This window comes from Theobroma cacao, chromosome 3, assembly GCF_000208745.1.
Source record: "Theobroma cacao cultivar B97-61/B2 chromosome 3, Criollo_cocoa_genome_V2, whole genome shotgun sequence".
In the NCBI taxonomy this organism is placed as follows: domain Eukaryota; kingdom Viridiplantae; phylum Streptophyta; class Magnoliopsida; order Malvales; family Malvaceae; genus Theobroma; species Theobroma cacao.
The window spans coordinates 550,409-578,161 of NC_030852.1; the positions used below are offsets into that span (position 1 = coordinate 550,409).

The window sequence follows — 27,753 nt, forward strand, 5'->3', positions numbered from 1 at the left end:
CTTTAAACCAAACAGGATCCTTACAAGCTTCAGTATAGCAGCTAGGTTTTTCAATAGTCACCAAGCTGTTCTGATATATGTCTTCAAGAGATTTGGTTCCCCTAACTGGCAGATCATCTATACTCTCATCTTCTTGAATTTCAAGTTGAGCATCAGAAGCAGAAGTTTGATCATGCTGACTTGGAGATGATAGTGGTGGCTGAGGTTCATTCCAGTTCCAGCTGGAAGCTTCATCAAACACTACATCTCGACTCACAACAACTTTATTTTTACTTGGCAAATAAATTCTGTATGCCTTAGCTTGAGTACTATAGCCAACAAAGACTCATGATTCAGCTTTTTCACTCAATTTGTTTCTCAAGATATCTGGTATGTGCACATAACATACACACCCAAAGACTTTCAAATGGGCAATTGAGGGCATGAAACCATACCATGCTTCAAAAAGGATTTGATTATTCAAGGCATGGGTTGGCAACAAATTCTACAAATATACAGCAGTCTTTGCTGCTTCTGCCTAAAACTTCTGAGGCATCCTTTTCTGATATAATAGACATCTGCTCATGTCCATGACTGTCCTGTTTTTCCTTTCACTGACTCCTTTCTGTTGAGGAGTGTATGGAGCAGTAAGTTGATGAGCTATCCCTTGTTGATTGAGAAACTGAGTGAATTCATTAGAGGTATATTCACCACCATTATCAGTCCTCAAGGTTTTGATTTTGTGACCAGTTTCAAGTTCAACTCTGGTTTTGAAGTTTTTGAACAAAGTAAAGACTTCTGACTTGACTTTCATAAAGAAAATCCAACTCCATCTGGTCATATCATCAATAAACAAAAGATAAAACTTACTACCATTTAGTGATTCCTCACTTAGAGGTCCACCAATATCAGAGTGGATAAGTTCAAGCTTTGACTTGGTTCTGCTGGTACTGCTCAAAGGAAAAGGGTTCCTTGAAATCTTACCAAGCTGACATACACTGCATATTGAAGCATTATTAGATAATTTTGGAAGCTTATCAAGCATCCCTGAGTTGCTGACTTGTTCCAAGGTCCTGTAATTGCAGTGACCAAGTCTTCTGTGCCACAGATCAATCAATGAAACAGATTGTTCTTCAACTTGCAAGCATATATGCTCAGGTTTAATAGGAAAACATCTATTTCTCATTGGTATAGTCATCAGATATGCACCTGAAGGGTTATAAATTCTGCAAGCTTTATCTTTGAACAACAGAACATAACCATTTTCTAACAATTGTCCAACACTCAGAATGTTTTGTGCAAAAGAAGGAATAAACAAAACATCAGATATGTACCTGTGTCCAGTTGAGCTTGGAATTCGAACCTTCCCTATACCATATGCTTGTAGGTAACCACCATTCCCTATTCTGACTCTTGATCGATGGTTCTTATCAAGATCAACAAACACAGCTTCAGAGAGTGCAATATGCCGTGAGCTGCCACTATCAAGATGCCATTCACAGTTACCACGATCACTTTCAGAATCTAACTGAGCCATAAACAAAACCTCTTCAGCTAATTTTGAGCTTTCAATTGTGTATGCAGGTTTATCTTCAATTGTTCTGTTTCTGCACACTTTATCAATGTGTCCTGATTGACTACATATCTTGCACTTTGCATTTGGCCTAAACCAGCAGTAGTCATCAGTATGATTTCTTTTCTTACAGAAGGAACATGGCTTGAACTTGTTTTTCTTGTTTGAAGATTGACCAGATTGAGCAGTCTTCTTGTCTTTGTCTTTGTAATTTTTCTTGGTAAAAGCCTCAGCTTTTGCTTTACCTTTGCCTTTAGCAAGAAAGGCTTTCTCCCCAAGAGCTTCATCTCTTGCTGATATCCTCAATTCTGCAGCTTGCAAGGCACTGACAATTTCTGTAATTGAAATGTCAGGGAAGTCCTTTGATTGTAGCAAGGAAGCTATTGTAGGTTCAAACTTTCCTAGTACACTGTTGAGAATCTTCTCAGCTACTCGAACTTCTTTAAGCTCTTCACCAAACAACTTTATCTGGTTAGTAAGCTTAAGAATCTGGTCTATATATTCTTTTACAGACTGACTCTCTTTCATTCACATCATGTCAAAGTGCCTTCTCAAGTTCTGCGCCTGCATATGCCTTGTTCTAGAGGTGCCAACATATTCTTCCTGTAGCTTTGTCCAAGCTGCCTTGGCAGTTTCACACTCCATGATTCTGCTGAAAATATCCTCAGAGACAGCAGACTAAATGAATGAAAGAGCTCTAAACTTCTTTGCAACTTCCTCTTCATATTGCTTAACTTGAGCAGCAGGAGCATTCTCCCTTGGTGTTTGTGGTTCAGCATCTTGTTCTACTGCATTCCACAGGTTATAACCTTTCAAGTAAGTCTTCATTTTCACGGCCCAAACTCCATAATTGAAGCCATCGAAGACTGGTGGAGGCTGATGAGTTATGTTTGGAGTTGTCATTATAATAGGGAATTAATTCTTGAGATAAGAGGTTAAAGGAGAACTACTAAAAACACATGAGTATTGAAGAAGGTTATCTAAGGTCTTACAGGAATCGAGAGGAGCTCTGATACCATGTTAATGTCATGGTAAAAACGTATGAATTGAGAAAGAAAGAAGTAAAGAGTGAACTAGTAGGCTGCTGGACAGAAGCAGAGTATTCATCTTATATCACATGATGATCACACAGTGATCATATATACATTACAAAATGATAGTGTAGATGACACCTGTTACAAACCGCTTACAGGTGTTCTTTCAAAATGAAAACAACACATGAATATCAAAATATTGACAGCTAGAAGTATGTAGATCATGTTGTACAAAAGGCTTGCACGTGTCCATGCAGGGGTTATCTTCTAACACTTTCATCAACTTACGCCCCAAAGCTTCAGTCGCAAACTTGTCCAAGATGTCATCCACGTCATAAGCCAAGTCTTGGAGGTCAGCCAGCCAAATCTTCACAGCCTGGTTCTTCATTTTCTTCTCCTCCGCGTCAGCAAGCACTGCATGGATAGTCCTCAATATCGTTTCCTAGTTCATAATCTCCTTGCGAACCCGCTTCTCAGTGACAAGCTTGAACTCGGAAGAGATAAACTTGCGGAACAACTCCTCAAAGAAAGCAGATAGAGCAGCCTCTCCAGTGAAAGCCATGATCAACGTCTTTAACAAAGGAATTATGAGATAGAGAAAATCCAAGAGTAGGATATTGAAATAGGGGAAAACGGCTGAAGTTTTGCTCTGTGAACGTTGAAGGGTTAGCAACTTGTTTGAAAATGTTTTCTGAATCTGATTCGGTTGGAAAGTTCTTTGTGCATTCACATGGGATTCTCATCAAAATGAGTTGTAAAAATGTCAAAAGAAAAAACAAAACAGCTGTGACAATCGACATGATGTTCAATTATGACAGCCTAAGCTAGCAGGTGTCTGCTGGCCATGGCTCTGTACGAACCTTGTTTTGCTAGTAATTTCCTCTCGCTAATTTAGAATTTCTAATTAAAGTTTGTAAAAGTCAAAGGGCCACCATCGAAACGTGAAGGAAAACTAAAGAAGTTGTTATTGAAGGAAGGGGGAGTCACGTGCCTACCATTTTTCTCTAGGAAAACGTTTGTTTAGACATTTTGGTCTCAAAATTCTGCCGTACTTCCAATGAAGCTCCTCGGACTATCTAGACTTTGAATTTTCCAATGAAGTTAATCTAGATGCAACCTTCATAGATTATCTAAAGATCTCACCAACCAATTCCTTTATTTAGATGCAGAAGCCAGTAGTTCATCGTGCTAAATCCTACAATGAACAGTACCAAAGTCTTTGATATTTTGGTGACATTTTTTTTTAACAAAATCTCTTATCAATGTGAGCCAATTATTGTCTCTTTGGGTAAGATGTTGCTGTTGCCAGTGACTGGCTGTTTCTCCCCTAATTTCATTAAAAAAAAAAAATCTCCCCATCATTTCAATTTTCAATGTCAATTTTAATTCCTTATGAGATTAAATGTTCTAAATTAATAAATTAATATAAAATTAGAGGAGTTTATACTTCATGAGATTTGGATTTTAAAACCTATTAATGCTTTTGGACGACAAACCTAAAGTTGAAGAAAACGAATACACTTTGGGTCACCAACAAGCATTGGAGGGCAGAAAATCTTATCTGCTATTATCTGCAACTGGAAGGCTTTGTTTTTATCCTACAATAATTATGACCTTTTGATGTCCTCCTGACGGAATTGGAAGATGCTCATCATGCTTTGACAAATACATATGATGTCCACTAATGACAGCCCAGCCAGCAGGTGACCGCTGGCCATGGCCTTTGTACTTACCTTGCTTTCCCGGTAACACCTTTGTCATATCTCAATATTGGAGATGAGCAAGATATGTCAAACAAACTGTCTCTTTGTTTTTCTTTCTTTTTTACTCCAGTGACTAGTTAGCAGAATTAGGTCCCACGACAAATCGATAATTAGTTGGCATGCACGCATAATATCACTATGTACATGTACCAGTTGGATTCTCATCATTGGGATTTGGTGTAAATTATCTCTGAAAAGATATTTTACGTTAATTTTAATTTATTTTATATTTATATCATATAATCTTTGATTCTATTAATAATTATAATATTTAAAATTTTTTATTTTATAATTTAATACTACATGTTTTTCTCTCATTCCCTAATTCCTTTCGGCAATTTAGAATTTTAATTAAAGTTTGCAAAAAGTCAAGACGCAGTCATGAAAAACAAAAATCATATGCAAAATTCTGTTTCATTCCCTTCTTCTTCTTACTTTCAATTACACAAAATTAATGAAAAAAACATGTATATTGACTTAATTAAAATCAATGATTTTAGACGGACCGAAACGAAAAAATCATACACGATACATGTTATTAAATTTTTTTTTTCAGGAATTACTAATAATGAGATTTATTTTTTAATTTTTTGGAAAAATTTCAATTTCAATTTTTTAAATAGAAAATCTTTCTACTTTCAGATATTAATGGAATCGACAAACTTCGGAATTTAACTAAAACAGAGATATAAATGAATGGAAGAGAACTTGTGTTGGAAAATTAAACCCTCCAACCGGTGACAGGTACAGAGTGACTCAAGTGAAGCACGAGAGTCAAGCCATGGCTTTGAAGATGAAGCTCCATATGGACTAATTTATGCTCTGAATTTTCCAATGATGTTGGTCCAGATACAACCTCCAACCTTCTCTGGAAGGATAAAGTTAAAAAATTAATAAAATCTTTGTTTACTTTTATACCAAAAGAATATACTACAAGGATTGTCCAAGTGGCAACAAGTTCCCATGCATTATGATAAGACCAAGGAAAAACCAAAGGGTTAAAGTATTGCACGTGCTTCAAAAAAAAATCAGCTCTTTCATTTAATTATATCAAAATTAGGGTTTGCCTAACAAGTATAATTACAATTGCTAGGGCATCATGTTAGTCTATGGATAATAATTTGATCAATTAATTGGATGGAGATATTAGTTCTAAGAAAATAATAAACAATCCACAAAAATTATCTAAATGAATCCAAATAGAGATATATGATTGTTTCACAAAAAATAAAATAATTAATATTAACAAGAACGATATTAATTATTTCATGTTTTTAATAAATCATAATGACACTTTAACACGATACAATAATATAAAAATAGATTAGATTAAAATTTCCATTTCTTTTCTCTCTCTATCTATCTTCTTCTTACCTGAAAGGGAAAAGAAATCCCAATTTATGTAATTAATTATAGCACCAACTATGGATTAACAATTTGATAATGAGATTAAAAAAAAAAGGAAAAGGTTGCCCATCAGATATTTGGTTCACGGCGAAGATAAAGGACCTGACAGTGACACCCAGTTGCCCAAAACTCCATCCCAAATGCTGGGAAACACGTACTTTTTGTTTCAATTCTGCCACGATCGATACCTGGCTGTTGCTGTCCCCTCTCTTATTTCCCACGCAGGTACCAAGAGAAATGATTCATGGTTATTCTTCATCAAGAAACAATATTTCATCAATTTATTATTAGTAACATGCATATACATATATATATATATACATAAAAAAAATTATAAAAAATAATCTTTTTTAATAAAAATAAGTCAAAAATAATAATCAAAATAAATTTAACTATTTTTAATAGCCATAAATTGATAAAAATATCATTGAAACTATTTCAAATAAATTAAACAATTCATCACAATTTCTCTTTATTTGTACTTCCGATTTTTCTCTCTCACCGTCCCATTTTCTCTAATTATATCGATTTCTCTTTTCGGTATTCATCTGCTATGTTCTCGATTTCTCTTTCCCGTATTTTTAGATTTTTTTTTTCTACACCAAGCGATAATTTTAATGTGCTTGAGTAGATAGCTATTTGAGGAATTTAATTTTTAGATATTTTGGATAAAACTAAAATAGTAAAAATGATCATAAATATTTAAAATAACTTTTAATTAGATCAATTTGAGACCTAAACACCAATAAACTTAAATTTTTGAAATTTATAAATATAGGTTTTCAAAAAAAAAATTCGATTTTTAGTCGAAATAGTGTTTTAGATAATAAAATTTGTGTTTTGATTTATAAAAACATGTTAGAAACATTTTAATCGGCGTCAAATTGTTAAAAAAAATTAAAAAATAAATAAAGAGAGTTTATAAGATTTTAAGTTTTGGTTCGTAAGTAAAAACAACAATTTAGGCATTAAAGTGTAACAAAATATTTTTGAATATGACGTATAACAACAATATTTTTTTTCCAATATAACGTGTAACAACCTAACTATGACGTATCACATATTTTTATATATAGCGTGTAACAACATAATCATAGCGTGTCATATGTTTTTGTATATAGTGTGTAACAAGTGTAACAACCTAACCATGTCGTGTAACAACCTAACCATGACGTGTTATATATTTTTGTACATGACGTATCACAACTTAATCATGATGTGTCATATATTTTTGTACATGACGTGTAACAACTTAATCATGATATGTCACATGTTTTTATACATGATGTGCAACAACTTAACTATAACATGCAACATATTTTTATACATAACGTGTAATATTATGACGTATAATTTCATTAAGAGTAATTTTGTTCAATTTATTTAAAAATAATTAAAAATATAAAAAAAGTTATTTTTGAAAACATCTTATCTATAAGGGTTATTTTTAAAAATATCCTTATATATAATGACCCAACAATTTTTTTAATTTTCAAAAAAACATTTAATCAGTAAGAAATCAAATTTTTAATAAAAAATATTGATTTTGAATTTTCAAATCCATAAAATATTAAAACTTATGAAATCGAAAAAAGATTATCTTTTATTATTTAATTCAATTTATATAATAATCTACTTTAATGGTGGAGCCTACATCGAGCACTAAAGTCTTTTAAGAAATATTGTTTTGTTAAAAACGCTCTTGTCAATGTGAGCCAATTATTGCTCTTTGGGTAGGATGTGCTATTGCCACCGTCCAGCTATTTCTCCCCTAATTATAGTCTTAATTGCCCTCTATTTTTTTTTTAATTTGAACAAAAGGCTCAAACGTTGCTCGTTAAGTAATGGAGATTATATATTAATTAATAAATTAAATATTTAAGTATTAATTATTTTACATTTTATTTTTATATATCTTAACTAGATGCACACAAATTTTTATTAGATTTAATTTTTATACATCAATATATTAAAAAATATTTTCAAAGAAATAATTTCAAATTTTTTTATTTTAAAATAAAAATAACTGTTGACAACTTTTTATTGTCATCTCTGCTCCACTCCCCCATGCATATCTTCTTTTTTTTTTTACAAAAACCCAGATAATATCTTCATTTTTATATGTTGGAAAAGCTATCTCTTGCTGAATTGTCCGTCTTTCGCTGCTCTGTTCACCAATCAACATCATCAACTTCTTTAATATATCAAGAAAAGAGAGAAAGAGACATGAACACGTCCATTTCTATTTGGATCTCTGTAGTTAAAAAAAGGAACTATAAGTTAAAGTGAACTATAAGTTAAAGTGCAAGTTGCAAGTGGTTGACACTGTGTGGTTGATGTTAGAGACCGGTGTTTGATTAGTTTCTTTGCTTTTTATCTGGAAAGACATTGTAAGTTTAGTCTGCACACGAAACAAAGCAAGAAAAGACCTTGGAAACAACAAAGGAGTAGGGGAAAGAGGAGAAAGGGTAGAGATATTCCTGTGTAGCCATGGCAGCTCGCAGAATCTCTTCGTTGCTTACTCGTTCACTCTCTGCTTCTTCTTCTGCCTCTGCTTCTCTGCTTTCATCTCTAGGTGGCCACTCATCTCTTGAATATATCTTTCCTTTCTTTGTTTTGGTTCATGTTTTCTTTTTTTTTTTTATTTCTTTAACGTTTTTGTTTTGTTACAGATACATCCCAAGTCCACTGATTTTTTATTGGATAGAGTAGTTTCTGTTTGGTTGATGAGAAACTGAAAACAGAAAAAGGAAAAAGTTGGCTGTTTTGGTCTATATATCTTTTTGTTTAGCTTTTTTTGGTAATTTGAGGAAGGGTTCAAGCTTGGTACAATTAAGCTTTTAAAGATCTGTTCTTAGAAGCTTTTTCCTGTTGTATAATCTTTTTTTCTCCCTTTTTGCTCAGTTGTCTCATTAATTTAGCTGAAGCTTGAGTGTCTGTCCTGCTAAAATGTTGGGGGGAAACCAACAATAAATGCAAGAAGCAGGATCTGGGTGGCTTAAAATGTCAACATCATCTATAAATAAATAGTATTTGGAATAAAATCAAGTAGATTCACACCTAGAATCCTGTGATCTTGTGTCATCTCTATCTCTCTTTCAAACCCCATTTTTGGAGTGTTGGATATGAATTACAGGAAGGCAAATGCATTGAATCATAGATGGAAAAGATCCACTTTAATATTCATTTGTAACACATTCTAAAATCATCATTTTTTATTCAAGAGAACTTACTTCTTCCATGCTATGAATGTATTACTCTTCTTTTCTTTCTAACAAGGTTGGAATTGTCCCTGTTTTTCAATTAGTTTCTCTCTTTGGACAACAATTGTTATGCAAACGACTTACCTGTTTGCAAAACTGTAAATTTTGCAGGGAGAAACAGTAGCAGGAATGGAAGTATCAAGAGGTTAAGCACTTCTACAGCGCTAGAGGAACTGATTGTTCCACCGGTTCAAATTGCCTACACTCAGAATTTAATTGATGGGAAATTTGTGGATGCGGCATCAGGTAATCTTTATTCACTACTCACAAGAACTTAGCTTGTGTTTTGAGCCATCTCTAGTTGTGCAATGAAGCTGATGTTGGAAATTATTTATGCATTGATCACAGGGAAAACATTCCCCACCTATGACCCTCGTACTGGAGAAGTGATTGCACATGTCGCTGAAGGTGATGCTGAAGATGTTAACCGTGCAGTTGCTGCTGCTCGCAAGGCCTTTGACGAGGGACCATGGCCAAAGATGACTCCCTATGTAAGAAGTTTTCCCCTTTGTATCTCCCTATCTCTTTGCATTTTGATCTGGGATGGCTTATTAATTGTGGAAATTTTCTGATATTGTTTATGCTTTTGTTTCAGGAACGGTCACGAATATTGTTGCGCTTTGCTGATTTGGTTGAGAAACATAGTGATGAGCTCGCAGCTTTAGAGACATGGAATAACGGAAAGCTTCATGAGCAGGCTGCTAAAGCTGAATTGCCATTGCTGATACGCCTTTTTCACTACTATGCTGGTGGGATCACTGAGACAAAGTAGATTTCATTTTCTTTGTCTTGCTCATGTTTTATCTTTTCTTGACTTTATCTGCAAATCGTGTAGGTTGGGCGGATAAGATCCATGGGTTAACTGTTCCAGCTGATGGAAATCACCATGTTCAAACATTGCATGAACCAATTGGTGTTGCAGGACAGATAATTCCATGGAACTTTCCTCTTCTCATGTTTGCTTGGAAAGTTGGGCCTGCATTAGCCTGTGGCAATACTATAGTCTTAAAGACTGCTGAGCAAACTCCTTTGACTGCTCTCTATGTGGCTAAGCTGTTCCATGAGGTAAGGATAACAATGACGAGATTAGCATAAAGACCAAGAGTCAAATCAAAATGTCTGAACACCCATAGATCCTTGCTGGTATGAAACTAGTATAAACTGTCATGAAAAGAGGTCTTTTGCTGTACGTGGGTGCTTCAACTCAAACTCAGGGGACATTCAAATGAACATAAGCATCCAAGATAAACAGACAAACCAAAAATTTGTTTGTCTTATGCAATAACATCTTGTTAAATTCAATGTTGAACATATTTTGAGATGCTGTTCAGTTTCTTTAGAATTGCTCGAATCACTTTTAGTTTTCCTTATCTTAAATTGACAACATTTTGATAGCTGAAAAGGCACCATTTTGAAATCTTACCTTAATGCTTTATGACAGGCTGGTCTACCTCCAGGTGTTCTGAATGTAGTTTCTGGCTTTGGTCCTACAGCTGGTGCAGCTCTTGCCAGTCACATGGATGTAGACAAGGTATCATAGTTCTTTAGTGAGCTCAGGATGTTCTGCTTTCAATATTGATTCATAAGCACTTATCATAAACTGCCAGCTTATAATGTGACATATAACCTTTGAATTCATAGAGGAACAAAAATGGCAGGTACATAAATAACATCTGCTGTAGCTGAAATCAGTTGACTCTTTATTATCTGGTCCAGTCCCTGTTAATTTTTCCTGCAGAATGCACAATTCAATTCTTGTTGTTTCAGTCACACTTATGATTCCTACCAAAGAAAAAGACAGATATACCTATTAACTTCAGTGATGTCACAGCAACAATCTTCCTTGGGCTATCACTCAGTGGGAACCTGATTGGGGGTTTGGGCTGTTGTATTAAGAGTACAATCACACATCTAATAATCAAGCAAGAAGATAGATCAATTCTCTACTTGTTCTATCTCATTTTCAGTCATTAATACTCATTTTGTGTGGGCTTCTGCATCTGTAGCAGAGTTCCTACTTTATTATTCATAGTGTAAGAGTAGAAGCTCCATATATACAAAAGGAAAGAAGAAAAACTTGCAGCTGCTTCAGATATGCACTATAAGCCGTGTGTATATGCTTTTGAAAGCCATTATAACTTTGTTTGCAGATTGCATTCACTGGATCAACCGATACAGGTAAGGTTGTGCTTGAATTGGCTGCAAAAAGCAATCTTAAGCCAGTAACATTGGAGCTTGGAGGGAAATCACCTTTCATAGTATGTGAAGATGCTGATATTGATCACGCTGTGGAGCTTGCACATTTTGCTTTGTTCTTTAATCAGGTACCTTTGATGAGTTTCTTCCCAAAGTTGACATTGGATGAAATTTAGGATGTTAACATGGTAGACTTATGTAATGCTCTCTGTCTTCAGGGGCAATGTTGCTGTGCTGGGTCTCGCACTTTTGTCCACGAACGTGTGTATGATGAGTTCCTAGAGAAAGCAAAGGCACGTGCATTGAGACGTGTTGTTGGTGATCCTTTCAAGAAGGGTGTTGAGCAAGGTCCTCAGGTACTCCAACCTCCCAACATTCCCCCTCTGTCTCTCTCTCCCCTTTCCCTCAATATGTAACTGGAAGAACTTGGTTCTGTCTGTTTAAAATAGGTTCATTACATGCTTTTTAGCTAGTTCTTAGTTTAAGGTGCAATGCTGTCGAGAACTGAATTTTATAGTAGCAAGCTAACCTTATTATGCAATTCTAAAAGTTATTCTAGAATGTCTACATTTTTGTGTGTATTTTTAATTATGTAATCGAAAGCACATGACGCACGATTGAGATGATGTCTCTATTTATCTCATCAAAATCTCAGATTGACTCAGAGCAGTTTGAGAAAGTCCTAAGATACATAAGATCTGGCATTGAAAGCAATGCAACCCTTGAATGTGGAGGTGACAGACTTGGCAAAAAAGGCTACTTCATCCAGCCAACTGTTTTCTCAAATGTTACGGTAAAAACCTTCATTGCCTCTGCAATAAATACTTGTAACATAATGTTATTAGCATATTACTTAACACAATCCTTGCATTCTTATCAAATAGGATGATATGTTGATAGCAAAGGATGAAATCTTTGGTCCAGTGCAATCTATCTTAAAGTTCAAGTAAGTGAAGAACATTCCAACCCCATTTCCCTGACTAGAACTCAATTGCCCCATTGATTATCTGTTTGACCTCTATCCACATGAGATGAAATAATTTAAGTTCAAAACCAAATGGAATGTTCATTTGATTGCTATAAGATAGATAGAAAAACCCTTCTCATATGCATCATCTTTTCATTTGACATTGGAAAAAACACTTCTACCAGAGATCTCGATGAAGTAATTCGAAGGGCAAATGCAACCCGATATGGTTTAGCAGCTGGAGTTTTCACCAAAAACATAGACACGGCCAACACCTTGACACGGGCATTGAGGGCTGGGACTGTATGGGTTAACTGCTTTGATGTCTTTGATGCTGCAATTCCTTTTGGTGGGTACAAGATGAGTGGCATTGGCAGGGAAAAAGGAATCTACAGCCTCCATAACTATTTGCAGGTGAAGGCAGTTGTTACACCTTTGAAGAATCCAGCATGGTTGTAATGTTATCACATCCAGCTTTGATCATGCCTTGTCTTTTTATTTTTATCTTGTTTTGGAATTGCAATAAAAGATAGCACACAGAGCTCAGTTTGTAATCATGCAATGGAACGGAAGTCATCACCCATGCAGAAAATCATTGCCTTCTGATCTACTTGATTGCTTAAAGATTGTGCCTGCAGGTCTTGCTTTGTGTTGATATAAAATACTATCAATGAATGGAGCTTTTTGCCCTGCCCTGGGTAATGGTTTTTTTAACCATTTGTTTCCTTCTTTCTTCTTGCCTGAAATAGAAACCAAACTAAGGCACAATGCTATAATGTAAATAAATTAAAGTGATGTAGGAAGTACAATAAATTAAAATGTAAGGATATTCATTTTCAATTTTAATGTAAATAAATTAAAATAGTTTAGGAACCTTTTCAAATATTATGTCATCTTAATTAAGTCAGTAAAATGAAGGTGCCACCTATTGATTTTCATGTCAGCCTCTTATGAGCCTATATATCTGAACATGACTGTCCAAAGGGTCCAAAATTTTTTTCTATTAAAAGGAATATCAGATAAAAGATTGTGAGAAAGAAAGAACAAAGACCAGGAAGTAGGAGGCAAAAGACTACTGTTTTCTATTTATCAGTCCAAATGAAAAAGAGGCCCAAACCCAAATCTCATGCCCCAGGAGGAGAGTGCTTACAATGTAATTACATTTGGGAATGTGATTGTAAGAAATGAGATAAAAATTAAGTTTTAAAATTTTATTAATTGATTTGTTTATTTTTTTAAATGAATTGTAAATTTTATAATTGATTATATTTATGACTAATATATCTAAATTCATCAAAAATTTATTATATTGATTCACCATATAAAATTTTCTCTATCCGTTTGACAATACTTGAAAATATCAAATCTAAAAGGTAGGTTATGCTAAAAGAGATTTTTGATCATTTTTTTCTAACAAAAAAGGGTAAAAATGTTAAATTAAATTTGGTAAAAAATATCTTAAATTTAATGTTGATGGAACTGCGAGAAGATATCCAAGTGATTCTAATATTGGAGGCCCAGTTTGAAATGATGGTGGTCATGTTTAAATGATGAACCGGACTTAAAACGACACCTAAAGAATGTGTATGGGGCTCAACTAAAACAAGACCAAACCAAAACGACAACATAATAATGCGTATAGCAACGGTAAACTAAGAAACAGGCTAAACGACACAATGAACAAGCGTATAGCACTCAGCTAGTTAAGTCATGAACGGCAACGTTTTGCTTCCACATTCTTCTTCAAAGAAACCCACAAGAGCTTCCCGCCAATGACTCCAGCAAGCTTAATTCCAGATTAAGAATTTATCTTCAACAATAAGATCTGGAATTGGGAGCCATTCAAAACTTGAAAGCTGGAAATGTTTGTCTTTTCCAGGGATCTTGACGAAGTGATTGGAAGGGCAAACGCAACAAACCTTGGTCTATCTGCTGGAGTTTTCACCGACTGCCAACACACCTCGACAAGGGCAATCAAGGCTGGGACTGTATGGGTCAATTCCTTTGCTGTGGTTGATGCATGCATTTTTCAATCAAACAAATCTTCATCTTCATCTTCTTACCAATATTTTGTCCCTACAGCATTAAGCCAAGCAAACTCAATTACAAACAGTGTCAACTAATTAACCCTTTGACACGTGCTATGCTGATTCAACAAGCAAAGCACCCCATCCTCTCAATGATCCATTCATTCAATTTTATTTGATACTGAATGTAGTATTAATTTAATTAAATATACAATCATTAATAATATTACAAGAAGAGAAACATTACATTTTAACTAAATGAGGGTGATGAAGACATAAGATACGCGTGAGATTAGGCATGAGATGGTTGGTCCACGTTCATTGCCCTAATTACCTCTCCATGCATCAATCAACATCATTGGTTAGTTTAGTCAGCAGCCATTTAGCCACACGAAAAAAAATAATTAATGAAAATCTTCCAAGCTTTGGGCACGAGTGATCTCTGAATCTTCGAGAAATCCACATGCATGGGGAAAACGACGTCTCACCTTACAGTATATAGTTTCACAAATAATTCCCTTAGAAAATTCTAGAAAATTGTTGGCAACTAATTAATTAATCCATGCACTACCTCACACTGCGATTTGGACCTTTGCTTCTTCTTCTTGGTTTTTTCCTTGTAGAAGAATGATTGGACTATTAATCAAAGTAATATATCTTTTCCAGCTCTCTGATTAGCTGGTGTCAACCAACACTTCATTTATTTTATTTTATATTTTTGACCCACACGTTAAATTTTTTCTTTTCTTGACTTTGTTGATTATTGTCTTCTTGAATTCTTCAACCCTTATTAATATCTTTATCGTAAAAAACTTATTGTCGAATCTGCATTTAATGTATTATTAAATATTAGATATTTATAAAATAGTAAATATAAACTCTTTATGTCGGTAAATACAGTCTCTTTTCATTTTTAATTTTTGATAAGATTGAAAAAGAGAGGAGGAGGAGGGAATGAGATAGTGTGTTTTTCTTATAAGAATTCTCCACGTGTACCAAACTAAAAGAGTTGGGTTGTAAGCTTAAATTTATTTAAAAATGATGAATAATACCAAAACATGTGTAGGATTATCTTGTACCAACAAGACATCTTTTTAATTAGACAATGCTTTCACATTTGAATTTAGCTCAATAAACAAACATTAGATAAGGTTTGAATAAAATTTTAAATTTGTCATGAAATATAGCATAAAAGAACAACTATGATAAAAAAAAACTAAAAAAGTATGGATTTATTTATAAGTTAATAATCACTTTAATTAGATAAAATTTACAATATAAAGATAATGTTAAGAGTATGATTTGGATGAATTAAGTTATAATCTTAATCTAATTTAATTTACATTCAAATTTATAAATATATATATATATATATTCAAATATAAGAATTCATATTAGATTACACTTCTATGTACAATGCGATTTAGCTTATTTTAACTGTTTGATTTGGTCTAAAATCTTAAACAATGATATAATAGACATTCACACATATATTTATAATAAAATTTAAATTATAATGTTCTTGTTATATGTATAAAAGAAGAGAGAGTGAGCGGAGGATAGGGATGAAAGGAGTTACTTTGAAAATAGTTCAATAAAAAAAAAGCAAAATTAAATTTCACCTTTTTATACTTAATTTTAAGATGATTGTAAAACAATTTGATATCTTATTTTTATATAAATGTACGATTACACATGATTATGTATTAAATTAATATAAATATAATAATATTATTATATGAACAATTTTTCGGAAAATGGAAAGTATTTCAAGGCTTACACAATGAGAAGGGCATAAACTAATCTTGAGATAAGCATGATTTGTATCCATTAATTTATTTAATTAACAAAACTTTTCCTTCTTTCTGCAGCAAGCAAAAATCTCAAGGGGGCATACCCTCTTTGCCAGGTAACACGGCTGATTTTCATTGGCACAGGTGTCTCTGGTCGGCTCGTGGGGGGCCATCGCTGTCCGTACCAACCAAAACGGCTAATTCAAAGCATCTCAGTCAAGAGTTTTTAGCGGGATCCGGGAAGCAGCACCTGCCCAGCCTCAGTGCTCCACGTGTCTCGGAACACGTGTCTTGACCTTCTGGCGCCAAATCGATGCCCACCCTGTCTCTGCCGAGTCAACTCAGCACTGATGGAAGCTCGTCATCTGCCACGTGTCCGCCAAGATTTTTTCGTTGCCCCCTTCCTATATTTGGATTAACTGAAACTCTTTCAGTTCAAACAAGTTCCAAAGAGGGAAGAGCTTTGTGCAAAAAAGGAAAACAGAATTTTAAAAAAAAAAAAAAAAAACAAATAAAGAAAACAGAGTCCTCTGTTCTTTTCTTTACCGTTTTTGTTTCAATTCCATCAATGATACAAAAATTCAGTCAAGTTGAACGCCGGATTTTTTCATTTCCGGCTGTTCATCCTTGCGAAGACGTTTCTCCGGCAACCCTTCTCGGCTCCTTGATCAGTCTTTCTCAAGATATCAGCAATCACCAATCAAAGTTCTTTGCTACTCAAAGAAGAAATGCCCGGGAAACGATTCGCCAAATAGGAATCCTCCTTGTTTTTTTTGAGGAGGTTCGTGATCGCGGTTCAATTGTTCCAGAATCGGCTTTGCTTTGCTTCTCTGAGCTTCATCTTACTTTCCAGAAAATTCGGTTCTTGTTGGAGGATTGCTCGCGAGAAGGAGCTAGGCTATGGATTTTAATGAAGTCAGAGATGGTGGCCACTCAATTTCGGACGCTTATCAAAACTGTTTCTACGGCTCTTGATGTTTTGCCATTGAATTTGATAGATATTTGCGGTGAAGTAAAGGAATTGGTGGAGCTGGTGGCGAAGCAAGCGAGGAAGGCGAAAATTGACATTGACCCTGATGATGAAAGAGCCATGAGACGAGTTCGTTCAGTTTTGAATCGATTTGAGAAGGGAATTGAGCCAGAATTTCAAATTCTGAAGTGGGTTCTTGATCATCTTGAGATCAAAAGCTGGTGTGACTGTAACAAGGAAATCCAATTCTTGGAAGAAGAGATAAGCTCTCAATGCGTAGATGGTGAAGAAAGAGAGGTACCATTTCTGAGTAGTTTACTGGGTTTCATGAGCTACTGCCGGGGAGTGGTTTTCGATACATTGGATAACCGAAATACTGATCAAACAGACGTTAGATGCAACATAGATATACTCAGTTGCTTGAATCCTGAAGATTTCCGCTGTCCAATATCACTCGAACTGATGATTGATCCAGTGACTGTTTCAACTGGACAGACATATGATCGGTCTTCGATACAAAAATGGTTCAAAGCAGGGAACATGATCTGTCCCAATACAGGAGAGAAGCTGGCAAACACAGGGTTGGTCCCCAACACAAATCTCCGCAAACTAATCCATCAGTTTTGTGCAGATAATGGGGTTTCTCTAGCAAAAACAGGAAAGAAAAGTCGAGACATAACAAGGACTATTATGCCAGGCAGTCCAGCAGCTGCGGAGGCTATGAAGTTTCTGTCAAAGTTTCTAGCAAGCAAGCTGCTTTTCGGACCCAGTGAGCAGAAAAACAAGTCTGCTTATGAGATTCGCTTGCTTGCAAAAGCAAACGTTTTCAACAGGTCTTACCTGATTGAAGCTGGCACGATCCCACCTCTTCTAAACCTCCTATATTCTTTCAATAAGTCCATACAAGAGAATGCAATCGCAGCCTTGTTGAAGCTCTCAAAGCATCCTAGTGGCAAGAAAGTGATCGTCGAAAGTGGGGGATTGAGATCAATTCTTTCAGTCCTTAAGAGGGGAACAAGTTTGGAAGCAAGGCAGATAGCAGCTGCAACAATATTTTACCTCTCTTCAGTGAAGGGATACCGGAAATTGATCGGAGAAACGCCTGAGGCGATCGCAGCACTTGTGGATCTGATCAAGGAAGGTACAGCATGTGGGAAAAAGAATGCATTGGTAGCACTTTTTGGCCTTCTGTTATATCCTGGAAATCATCAGACGGTCCTAGATGCTGGAAGTGTTCCTTTGCTAGTTGACATTCTAACTTCATCCGACAAGCATGAGCTCGTAACAGATTCATTAGCGGTCCTTGCAACCTTAGCCGAGAGTTTCGACGGAACATTTGCAATTCTCAAGACGTCATCTTTGCCTCTGATCGCCAGGATTTTGCGGTCTTCAACATCTCAAGCAGGGAAGGAGCATTGCGTTTCAATCTTACTGTCTTTGTGCAGCAATGGTGGTGACGAGGCCATCGCTGCTTTGGCCAAGGACCCTTCGGTCATGAGCTCCCTATACTCAGTCGTAACGGATGGTACATCCCAGGCAAGCAAGAAATCACGCTCCCTGATAAAGATTCTTCACAAGTTCCATGAAACAAGCTCATCCAGACAAGGGTGCCAAGCATTTGAACATGAACAATCAGTTGATGTTTGGTAGTTACCCTGAATACGTCATCACTTTCTCCATGTAATTATATACATATACATGCATTCTGGTGTGTGGATTCTTTTTTATATTCGAATGTCAAGACATTAGCTCAGTTTTTGCAGGAGCTAATCCTTTGATTACAAACATATGTAACATAATTCTTTTATAGCAATAAATAAGATTTGTGTGAAAGAGACATGAATGAATTTTACCTCTTTAAAGCATTCCATTTCTTTTCTTTTCTTTTTCAATTTTGATCATTAGGGAAAAGCCACAATGAAGTTCGTTTCAAAATCCCATTGCCTCGTGGTTACAATTTTTCTTTTTTTTTTTTTTATGTATAATGGGTGTTGTACATGCTTAATATAAGAAATACACATTAATTTTTTTTAATGACACCTGCTTAATATGTTCATAATTAAATGCTAACAACAGCCATCTACTAATATTAATGGTGATAAAGCAAAACCCATCTTGAATTTTAGGAACAAAAGTATTATTAGATTGTAAATAAAATTAATACCAAATTAAACATTACATGATTCATTTTGATTATCAATTTTTCTTTTTTTGAAACGATATGATTTAGGAAAAAGAAATATTCGAAAATAACTCTTCAAGCCAGAAATACCATTAAGTCAAATATATAAGTACATTTTTCAAAAAAAATCAATTATTGTTTTAGATATATATTTTTACACTCTAAGCGTTACTATCTATAATACTTTTAAGGCCTAATTAGAGTATTAGACCAAGATAAATTACAAGTGCGCAAGTAGCAATAACAATGGATAAAGTAAAAATTTAACTACTCAAACCCTATAAAATTTAACTATCCATACACACAAACTCAGTTAAAAATAAAAACTTAATACCCGGACTCCATTATTAATACTAGTAAGAAAAACAAACTCGAACCTCAACTTGAAACAAAAAAATAAGTTCAAAATCAATTTTATGTAAACTATTAATAAAATTATTACATATAAAATTAAAATTTAATATTAAAAATAATTATTATTATAATTAAATTCATATAATATAATATAATTACTATCAAAGACATCACATGTAATAATTTTATTATTCAAATTTTATCCGAACTCGATTAAACTATCTTCCTCCTATTTAATCAAAGTCAAATTATAAAATATTCATTTTTCAAAAATGATATAAAATATTAATTGCTAGGTAATTTGCTATTACCTTAATTGAGGATCAAAGAACGCCGTCGTTTTATGCCCTTCGATCTTTCTCCTTATATCTTCTCTAGCTCGAACCAGAACTTTCTTGTTTCGTGTGGATCGTCCCCTTACAATTCCTTCGTCAAAAAATCTCCAGAATCTCTCGCAACTGTAAGTCAATTAATACTATTGTTCATCTCTTTTCAATTATAGATCTTTCATTTTCCAATCTAGACTTTTCTTCGATTCTAACTCGCCATTTCCATTACTTTCACGAAATTAGGGTTTTGCTCTCATATTTTACCTTTTGTTTTTGTTCCTTTTCGGGTTTTAGCTAAGAAGAAATGGCAACTGAACAACCGAAATCGGCAACCGAAGACGTAAAGATGGATTTGTTCGAAGATGACGATGAGTTTGAAGAATTTGAAATCAATGAAGGTAATTCCTTTTTCCCTTTTTTTAATCTAATTTTTAAACTTTTGTGGACTTTAGGGTTTAATTTTTAAATTTATGTTAATTAATTAGCTTTCATGACAAAAATTGAAGTAGATTAGCTTGAGTCTTTCGTTTTGGCTGTATTTTGTTAGTGTAGAATTATATACTTATAACGAGCAGTTCGTTGTGTTAGTTTGTTACTGTTCTGGTTGTAATTAGATTGAGAATTTTCTGGGAAGCTTAGATTTTTAATAATTAGGGAGGGGGAGTATGTTTTGGCGGTACTTGTTGGAGTTGGATAGTCCATTGCTTCTGTTGCAAATAGCATTTGAAAAATGTGATAATGTAAGTCTAATGTCATGAATGGCTAGTTGCAATTTTGACTGCAAATCCATTTATTTGTTATTATGAACCCTGGAGTTCGTTTCTCTTGATATCTGATATGTATAAAGTACCCAAGCTCATTTGCTGGTTACAAGGGGCAAATATCTACCGTTGGAATGCTTGTTTGCACAATTAAAATCTAACTTTATACTTGGATAACGATACTGTACAAGATTTAGTTTGAAATCTTTCCCTAAATTCTTCTTGAGAAACTTCATTGATAAAACTGATTCTCTCATGATTGAGCAACTCTCTTTGCAGTCCTCAAGCTGCCCTCCTATCTTGAACACTGACCTAAGAAAAAAAGCTATGTTTTGGTTAAGAATGCATAATACATACTGATAGTCACCTATTTGAATAAAAGCTTCTCTTAGTGTGTGCCGCAATTTAGATTCTAATAAATTTCTGACCAAGCCCTAAGCTGAACTCGCCTATTTTCTTCTATGACTTTGGCAGTCTTTACAACTCTCAAATTTTGATTTATCACCTTATAGCAATGTTATCCTTCCATGATCCTCAGATTAAAATATCAACAATAGAAGAGTATTTTTATTGTTTTCCAATTAGGGTGTAAAATGAAACCTCTTTCTCAATGATGTTGTGTGATACTAATTAATGTCAAACAATAGTTTAGATGCTTACATGTATTTTTTTAATTGTGCATGGTATACTTTCCCCTTCCCCCTAATGCTGAGATTTAGGGGTGTCATGCTTTCTGGTCTGGTATTATTGTTTGTCCATTGGGGAATGTATTATCTGTTTTTCCCCCAATTGTCCTTTTTTCCTTCTGGAAGGGGTACTGGATCGTTAATTTCTTGCCACTTTGTCTTGCTGTTCTCAGCTGATGGATCTGTCTTTGTTTAAAGAAACTAAAATGATATCTCAGAGTACAAATTTGCAATCTGAACATTTTTCTTTTCCTGGCAGATTGGGAGGACAAGGAAGAAGGAAAGGAAGTGTCACAGCAGTGGGAAGATGATTGGGATGATGATGATGTCAATGATGACTTCTCACTGCAACTGAGGAAGGAACTTGAGAATAACACTGAGAAGAACTGAGCTGGACTTATGCATTCTCTATTGTCACATCATTCCTCCGCACTAATGCACTCTTGTTTGAATTAATTTTCCTTCGCATGCAAAAGAATCTATGAGCTTTAACTCTTTATGCTTTGATGTTTGGTAGAAACTCTAGATGCAGTAACGGGCTTTATAGTTTCCCAAAATTGACATGAATTCAACTGCTCAAAGATTATGTGCTTGTGCCTATTTGAGGCAATGGTTTAGATTTTGGTGATTTTAAAGCTTCATGTGCTTGTGAGCTGTGTCGTCCTCACTGCTTACAAACCCTGGTCTTGAGCAGCCCTTTTCCATAATCCTTATTTCCTTTGCTCATTCATTGGAATTTCAATAGACTGGGCTTTGAATGAATAAACGATTTGAAGTGTGTGAAAGCCTAAAAGTGAGCATGGAATCATGCCATCCCCGGGTTGCATCACACTAATAAAATACCAATAGATTAGTGTAAGAAAATGTGCTGCAGAATCTAGTCAGTACCTTTACATGCTCAAGCTAAACAATCGAATGAAATCCTGAAGTTCCCATAACCCTTGCTGCCAAGCTTTGCAGCGGTCGTTGCTTGAAAGTTTTTGTTCGGAGGTTGGTGTGGATTTCTTTGCTGCCCCGCCTTTCCTTTGATGGGAACAATATGGAAATGATTTTGGTTTTAATGTACCCTGTTTACTGCTGAAGCCTTTGCAAAAATCCATGGCAGCAAGAATTTCCTTTCCGTTGCGTAGAAGAAAGGTAATGTCTCATGCAAATTTCGTGAAAGATGCTTGGAATCCACCTGCACATTTTTGGTGTGACGGTGGTCACATGCAGTCTGTCATTGTTCCCAACCATGTTCAAACAACCTAATCAAGTACTGTTGAAGGGACCCTAAATTCCTAAATTGCATTTAAGATGTTTGGTGTTTTCTTTCATAATTTTACGTCACACACACCGGAAGGAAAGGAAAGGAAAGGAAAGGAAAGGAAGGGAAAACTCTTGCCAAACAGCATGCCTAGCTGCGTCCATGTAAAGACAAGTAAAACTCTAGACAACTTTAAGAGCTAGATCATGACTTTGGTCTTGGCGAAACTAGGAGAGTAGATGCTTCACATGTCCCTAAGATGTCCAGCCTTTTCAAGACAAGAAGAATAAAGCTGCTGGGTTTCTTATCCTCTTCCAACTGAATCCAAAACCAGCATCAAATGCTGCCAATGTCAGACTTTCTAATGATTGTGTAAAGGATGAAATGCAAGAAAATCAAATGATGAAAAAAAAAAAAAGAACCTCCGATAATATCAGTTGTATGACATGTAGATTTATAACTTTGAACTAACATTGAAGGGTTATCACCCAAGAAAAGAACACCATGACCTGATCGGTTAAAACAGGAATCATATAGTAATTGATTTGATTTGTCAAAAGCAAACTCTTACCCGAAATTGTTACCGCATGAAATGACAAAGGGTAAATATCTTAGTGAAAGTAATCTACAACTCACTGGAAAAAAAAAATTGCAGAAAAAAGAACTGCTTGGAACCCCACATCTGCATTGCAGAATGAAAATGTTAGAGCTCAATTCAGTCCCAAACAGGAGAGGTTTTTTTTTTTTTTTTTTTTTGACTCTACACCAATTCAACTTCATCATGGCTTGAAACGCCTCTTTCCTCTCCTAAGATCATCCCAACTTTTGATGGATCAGCAGAAGTTCGACAGATAGGACAAATGGATGTCTTCAACAGCCAGGAGTCTATGCATTGAGCATGGAAGCTGTGCCTGCAGTTTGGCAACAATTTGCACTTGTCACCTTTCCTGAAATTCTCCAAGCAAACAACACAATCCACGGGGCTGCTCCCTTTCTCTGCTGCCTTGTAGTCAAAGCTAGGTAGCTTCTTCAGGTCCTCATCTGACATCTTTTTGGCTCCATTGTTGCTGCTTATTTGAACCAAGCCGCCATCTTCATACTCTCTCCTGAATGCCCTCCCAACAATACAAACATGAATCACCACCAAAACTGCCACTCCCACAAATAAAAGTACCACAGAGAAGGCAATTTCCATAACCATATACTACCAGTTGGACAAATTTCCAGACAGATTTTCCAACGAAATCTCTCTGACCTACTCATAACAATAAGTTCCAACTCAATTATCCAACTCTCATTCTGTTCTCGCCAACTGCAACAGTCAGAAAAGCTGAAAGCATTGAGAGAACAAGAAGTTTCATTGATTTCTCAAAAATTCAGAGTGTGGTGATCATTATTTCCTGTAAGAGGTTGAATAGTCTGATGCAGAAGAAAGGTTTAGAGGAAAGACCAAGACCTGGTACTTACTTGTTACAAGTGTTCAATGAGATCTGACAGGTTTGGAGGGCTCAGAAACTGAAAAATGGCATTTTGTCAATTGTTAAAATGTGTGCAGGAGCTGTCCGTTTGTATTGTTAAACTTCAAAGACCATCTGAAGCTGACCAATAATGCTGACCTTTTATAGACATATACAAGGGAAATTTACACATTGAACCTTGATTTTGTTTTTACTCTGCATATATTATAATATAATCTAATATATTCCCTTACATGCATTATTACTAACTTTAAATTTGTGATAATTAGTTAATGCTCATCAATGATTACCTTGGTTGACATGGTCTCCATACCACAAGCACTACAGCATTTAAAATGAAATTCATAAAAAGCGATGATGTTGCTTTAAGATATATTTACCATCATTTTCCAATTCCTTATTATTATATCAAAATATATAGCTGGCTAGTGAAATAATGAAGCAGACCGCTTTCCTAATCAGAGCCATATATATTGGGGATTTACTTTAGAATCGGTTTTAGGGTTTAAAAAAAAAAAACCAAAAAAACCTTTAAATTATTAAGAAATTTCAGTCCGTATTCTTTTATCGTTTTCAATCGATTAATGACAATTAAATGCAATAAGAAATTAAAATTTATTTAAAATTTTTTAAATAATTTCAAAATTTTTTAAAATATTATGCATTTTTAAAAATAATAAAAAATTTTCGTAATGTATTAAAAATTTAAAAAATATAATAAATATCCTTATCATCATCATCACCATTTAAATTATAATATATTTTTAAATGAAAATGGAATGTTATCACATAAAGAATCATGTGCCAAAGAAATATGATATGTTATGGGACCATTGATCCTGTTATAATAAAGGTAGTTCATAAATTAATTATAACAATGACCCACTCTATAATATGATTGTGTCCCTAACACCTACATGAAATTAAAACCAACACATCCATGAGAAAGATGGCTACTCCAATTTTTTTTTATTTTTTATTTATTTTTTGGGCCGATTCTCGAACTTAATTGTAGAAAAAATAATAATGAGATGATCCCTTCGCTGGTTGGGGATTCAATTTTTTTATTATTAATACTTTCAAAACACTTTTTCATATATATTTATAATATCGACCCTCGACTCTTTTCATTAACATAAATTTCTCATTATGAATCTGAATTTTGTTCAATTAAAACTTATTTATTATATTTAAATATTTGATTCAATGATAACATATATTTATTTTTATTTAACAAGTTACATTTCAAACTTTTTCTACCAATTTATGTCAATTTTTGCCACATTTAGGTGGAAATATGGCAATGGTCCATTTATGCCCTTGTTCTGTCGTGGGGTTTTAAAGTTTAGATACCTAGTATATATTCATAATTAATCTATATTTCTTAAAGTCTCTCTTTTTTTAGTTTCTATTCTATACCGAAAGGAAAAAAAATTAAAACGACCCCATTTATAAAGTTTAAAAATTTCACCTCAATGTAAAAAATATTTCTTTCTATATCGATACACAAGAATACGAAAAATTAAAAAATTTTAATTGTATAAATTTGTGATTCTTTTGAAATTGTTACTGAATATTATTTAAATAAAAAACTAAAATTAGAAATAAATAAATAAATTCAAGCATGGAAGGGTGTGAGTAACACCAAGCAAACAAAACATGTCAGCTTCCTTGTCGGTAGAGTGATGCATTAATCCGTTGCATAGATTCGATTCGCTTGCATGAAAAAGCTCCAACGTTAATTGCGTATCACCAATCTTTACTCATCTTTTTCGCTATATTCGGATTAATTATTTCCTTAATTTAGTCACATGGCTTACACTTCTAGCCATTGGCAACAAGTTCACAGAGCTTGCAAAACTCTTTTTCTTCTTTCTCCAGCTGCATTTGTTTCCTCTCCAGAGCTGTAAACAATGGTGGCCACAGGGCTTATTAGAACCATCGTAGGGATCATCGGTCAGTCCTTGCAAAACCCTTTTCTCAATACTACTTTAATCCAACTGATCATGGCCTCAACTAATATAGTAAGAAACGAATGTCACGAAATTTAAACCCTGATCATGGCCTGAATTATAACAAAATGTTACGTGAATTCACTAACTTACTTTTACGTTGTATTTCTTTGTTTTCTCAGGTAATGTGATCTCCTTTTTCCTGTTTCTGTCCCCAACGTAGGCACTACTCACTCCATGATCTCTTTGTTGCAAATTTAATTAACATTATCGAATTTTAATTCACCGACTAATTATTTGCTAACCTGTTTTTTGCAGACCAACATTTGTTAAAATATGGAAAGCTAAATCGGTGCAGGAGTTCAAGCCCGATCCATACATAGCGACCGTGCTGAACTGCATGATGTGGGTTTTCTATGGTCTCCCCTTCGTCCATCCCGACAGCCTGCTGGTCATTACGATCAATGGCATAGGTCTTGTCATAGAGCTCACCTACGTCGCCATCTTCTTCATCTACTCCCCTTGGAGCAAGCGAGTACGTCAATGTTTCTGTATCAATATAATATTTCTCAAATCCTTCAATTACTTTAGTTCTTTTGGCTTCTTTTCGTTTGCAGAGGAAGATTGTTTTAGCTCTTGTAATCGAAGTCATATTCATGGCGGTTGTGATTTTCATTACCCTATTTTTCTTTCACACCACCAAGATAAGGTCTGGGATTGTAGGAATATTGGCCATTATCTTCAATGTAATCATGTATTCTTCCCCACTGACAGTCATGGTAGGTGAATTTTTACGTTTTTTTTTTTGTTTTAACCATGAATTAGCAGACGAAATCTGCTTGTTTTCTTCATATTTTTAAAGTATTTAATTCCTTCACTTGCGGCAGAAATTGGTGATCAGGACAAAAAGTGTGAAGTACATGCCGTTTTATCTCTCTGTTTTTAACTTCTTGAATGGAATTGTTTGGGTGGTTTATGCATCACTCGAGCTTGATCCTTATATCCTGGTAAGTAGTACTCTATGACAAGGATATTCAATCTAAAATTAACTAGTGACGTGAATGGGAGTAACCATGACGGTCAATTTCCGTGTAAGAACCATAGACTTATCACATGGCATGAATGGAAACAAAACCTGTTTTGATATGGTACAATAGTTGAAGATAACCTTATAATATTTATATGCTTAAAAGATATTGCTAACTTAACAAATATGAAATTTCTTTTTTCACTACTCCAATTATACAATTTCCGACATTTAAATAATAAAAAAAATTCATTTTTTTAATGCATTTGTAGGTTCCGAATGGGATGGGATCCCTGTTAGGCTTGTTGCAGCTCATACTTTATGCAGCCTACTACAGAACGACCAATTGGGACGATGAACCACCTACAGAAGTTCAACTTCCAGACGTTTGATCACACCATCAAGTTTTCTGGTTTTATTGTTTAGTCCTAGTCTTGGCTCTTCTTTCTCCTGTCAGTTGATTCCTTTTTGTCAGCAGGCCTTTAGATTTGTATAGATAGATACACACGCTTGCATCTGTGTGTTAAATATTTGTGTCAAGCATGAATCAACTTGTGTTCCAAGAGATGTTGGTAAATGGTCGACCTGGTTCTTCGGTTGTCTGACATTAGCCTTTCTGCTCTTCATTTACTGATTCCTTGGGATTTCTACCTATTTTGGTAATCCCACAACATCTAGAAATGCGAGAAAATGGTTTGCATAAGCAAAGCAACTTGTGGGGAGAAACAAGAAGAAAGAAGCAGACAGATATCTTTCAAGGATAGAG

At 34.7% G+C, this 27,753-nt stretch overlaps 5 protein-coding genes across 6 annotated transcripts; 4 read left to right on the plus strand and 1 right to left on the minus strand.

Moving 5' to 3' along the window:
- On the plus strand, positions 7,902 to 12,896 carry LOC18603880 (aldehyde dehydrogenase family 2 member B4, mitochondrial). Its single transcript, XM_018118128.1, has 11 exons — positions 7,902 to 8,331; positions 9,131 to 9,265; positions 9,368 to 9,510; positions 9,615 to 9,768; positions 9,855 to 10,084; positions 10,461 to 10,550; positions 11,170 to 11,343; positions 11,434 to 11,571; positions 11,871 to 12,008; positions 12,100 to 12,161; positions 12,368 to 12,896. Exons 1-11 carry the CDS (start codon positions 8,247 to 8,249, stop codon positions 12,639 to 12,641), a joined length of 1,623 nt encoding a protein of 540 aa, XP_017973617.1. The 5' UTR covers positions 7,902 to 8,246; the 3' UTR covers positions 12,642 to 12,896.
- On the plus strand, positions 16,446 to 18,809 carry LOC18603881 (U-box domain-containing protein 19). Its single transcript, XM_018116667.1, has one exon. The coding sequence runs from the start codon at positions 16,571 to 16,573 to the stop codon at positions 18,620 to 18,622; it is 2,052 nt and encodes a 683-aa protein (XP_017972156.1). The 5' UTR covers positions 16,446 to 16,570; the 3' UTR covers positions 18,623 to 18,809.
- LOC18603882 (protein DELETION OF SUV3 SUPPRESSOR 1(I)) lies at positions 19,860 to 21,925 on the plus strand. 2 transcript variants are annotated; one of them, XM_007036118.2, is made up of 3 exons: positions 19,860 to 19,968; positions 20,132 to 20,235; positions 21,544 to 21,925. In XM_007036118.2, the coding sequence occupies exons 2-3, from the start codon at positions 20,142 to 20,144 to the stop codon at positions 21,672 to 21,674; spliced, it is 225 nt and encodes a 74-aa protein (XP_007036180.1). In that variant the 5' UTR covers positions 19,860 to 19,968; positions 20,132 to 20,141; the 3' UTR covers positions 21,675 to 21,925. The 2 variants fall into 2 exon arrangements, with proteins under 2 accessions (XP_007036180.1, XP_017974078.1); XM_018118589.1 differs by having other exon boundaries at positions 19,864 to 19,968; positions 20,140 to 20,235.
- Positions 23,041 to 24,104, minus strand: LOC18603883 (RING-H2 finger protein ATL14). The gene is made up of 2 exons (XM_007036119.2): positions 23,998 to 24,104; positions 23,041 to 23,842 (listed from the first exon to the last, which is right to left on the minus strand). Exon 2 carries the CDS (start codon positions 23,729 to 23,731, stop codon positions 23,291 to 23,293), a length of 441 nt encoding a protein of 146 aa, XP_007036181.1. The 5' UTR covers positions 23,732 to 23,842; positions 23,998 to 24,104; the 3' UTR covers positions 23,041 to 23,290.
- On the plus strand, positions 25,870 to 27,716 carry LOC18603884 (bidirectional sugar transporter SWEET5). Its single transcript, XM_007036120.2, has 6 exons — positions 25,870 to 25,964; positions 26,143 to 26,179; positions 26,279 to 26,495; positions 26,578 to 26,739; positions 26,848 to 26,967; positions 27,260 to 27,716. Exons 1-6 carry the CDS (start codon positions 25,922 to 25,924, stop codon positions 27,377 to 27,379), a joined length of 699 nt encoding a protein of 232 aa, XP_007036182.2. The 5' UTR covers positions 25,870 to 25,921; the 3' UTR covers positions 27,380 to 27,716.

Bases quoted from the DNA above. Each gene is read 5' to 3' on its own strand.
- LOC18603880 (XM_018118128.1), top strand. From the start codon at position 8,247: ATGGCAGCTCGCAGAATCTCTTCGTTGCTTACTCGTTCACTCTCTGCT. The intron at 9,511-9,614 runs GTAAGAAGTTTT...CTTTTGTTTCAG, and splicing joins GGCCAAAGATGACTCCCTAT to GAACGGTCACGAATATTGTT. The intron at 12,009-12,099 runs GTAAAAACCTTC...CTTATCAAATAG, and splicing joins CTGTTTTCTCAAATGTTACG to GATGATATGTTGATAGCAAA.
- LOC18603881 (XM_018116667.1), top strand. From the start codon at position 16,571: ATGATACAAAAATTCAGTCAAGTTGAACGCCGGATTTTTTCATTTCCG.
- LOC18603882 (XM_007036118.2), top strand. From the start codon at position 20,142: ATGGCAACTGAACAACCGAAATCGGCAACCGAAGACGTAAAGATGGAT. The intron at 20,236-21,543 runs GTAATTCCTTTT...TTTTCCTGGCAG, and splicing joins AGAATTTGAAATCAATGAAG to ATTGGGAGGACAAGGAAGAA.
- LOC18603883 (XM_007036119.2), bottom strand. From the start codon at position 23,731: ATGGTTATGGAAATTGCCTTCTCTGTGGTACTTTTATTTGTGGGAGTG.
- LOC18603884 (XM_007036120.2), top strand. From the start codon at position 25,922: ATGGTGGCCACAGGGCTTATTAGAACCATCGTAGGGATCATCG. The intron at 25,965-26,142 runs GTCAGTCCTTGC...TTGTTTTCTCAG, and splicing joins AACCATCGTAGGGATCATCG to GTAATGTGATCTCCTTTTTC. The intron at 26,180-26,278 runs GTAGGCACTACT...TGTTTTTTGCAG, and splicing joins TTCCTGTTTCTGTCCCCAAC to ACCAACATTTGTTAAAATAT.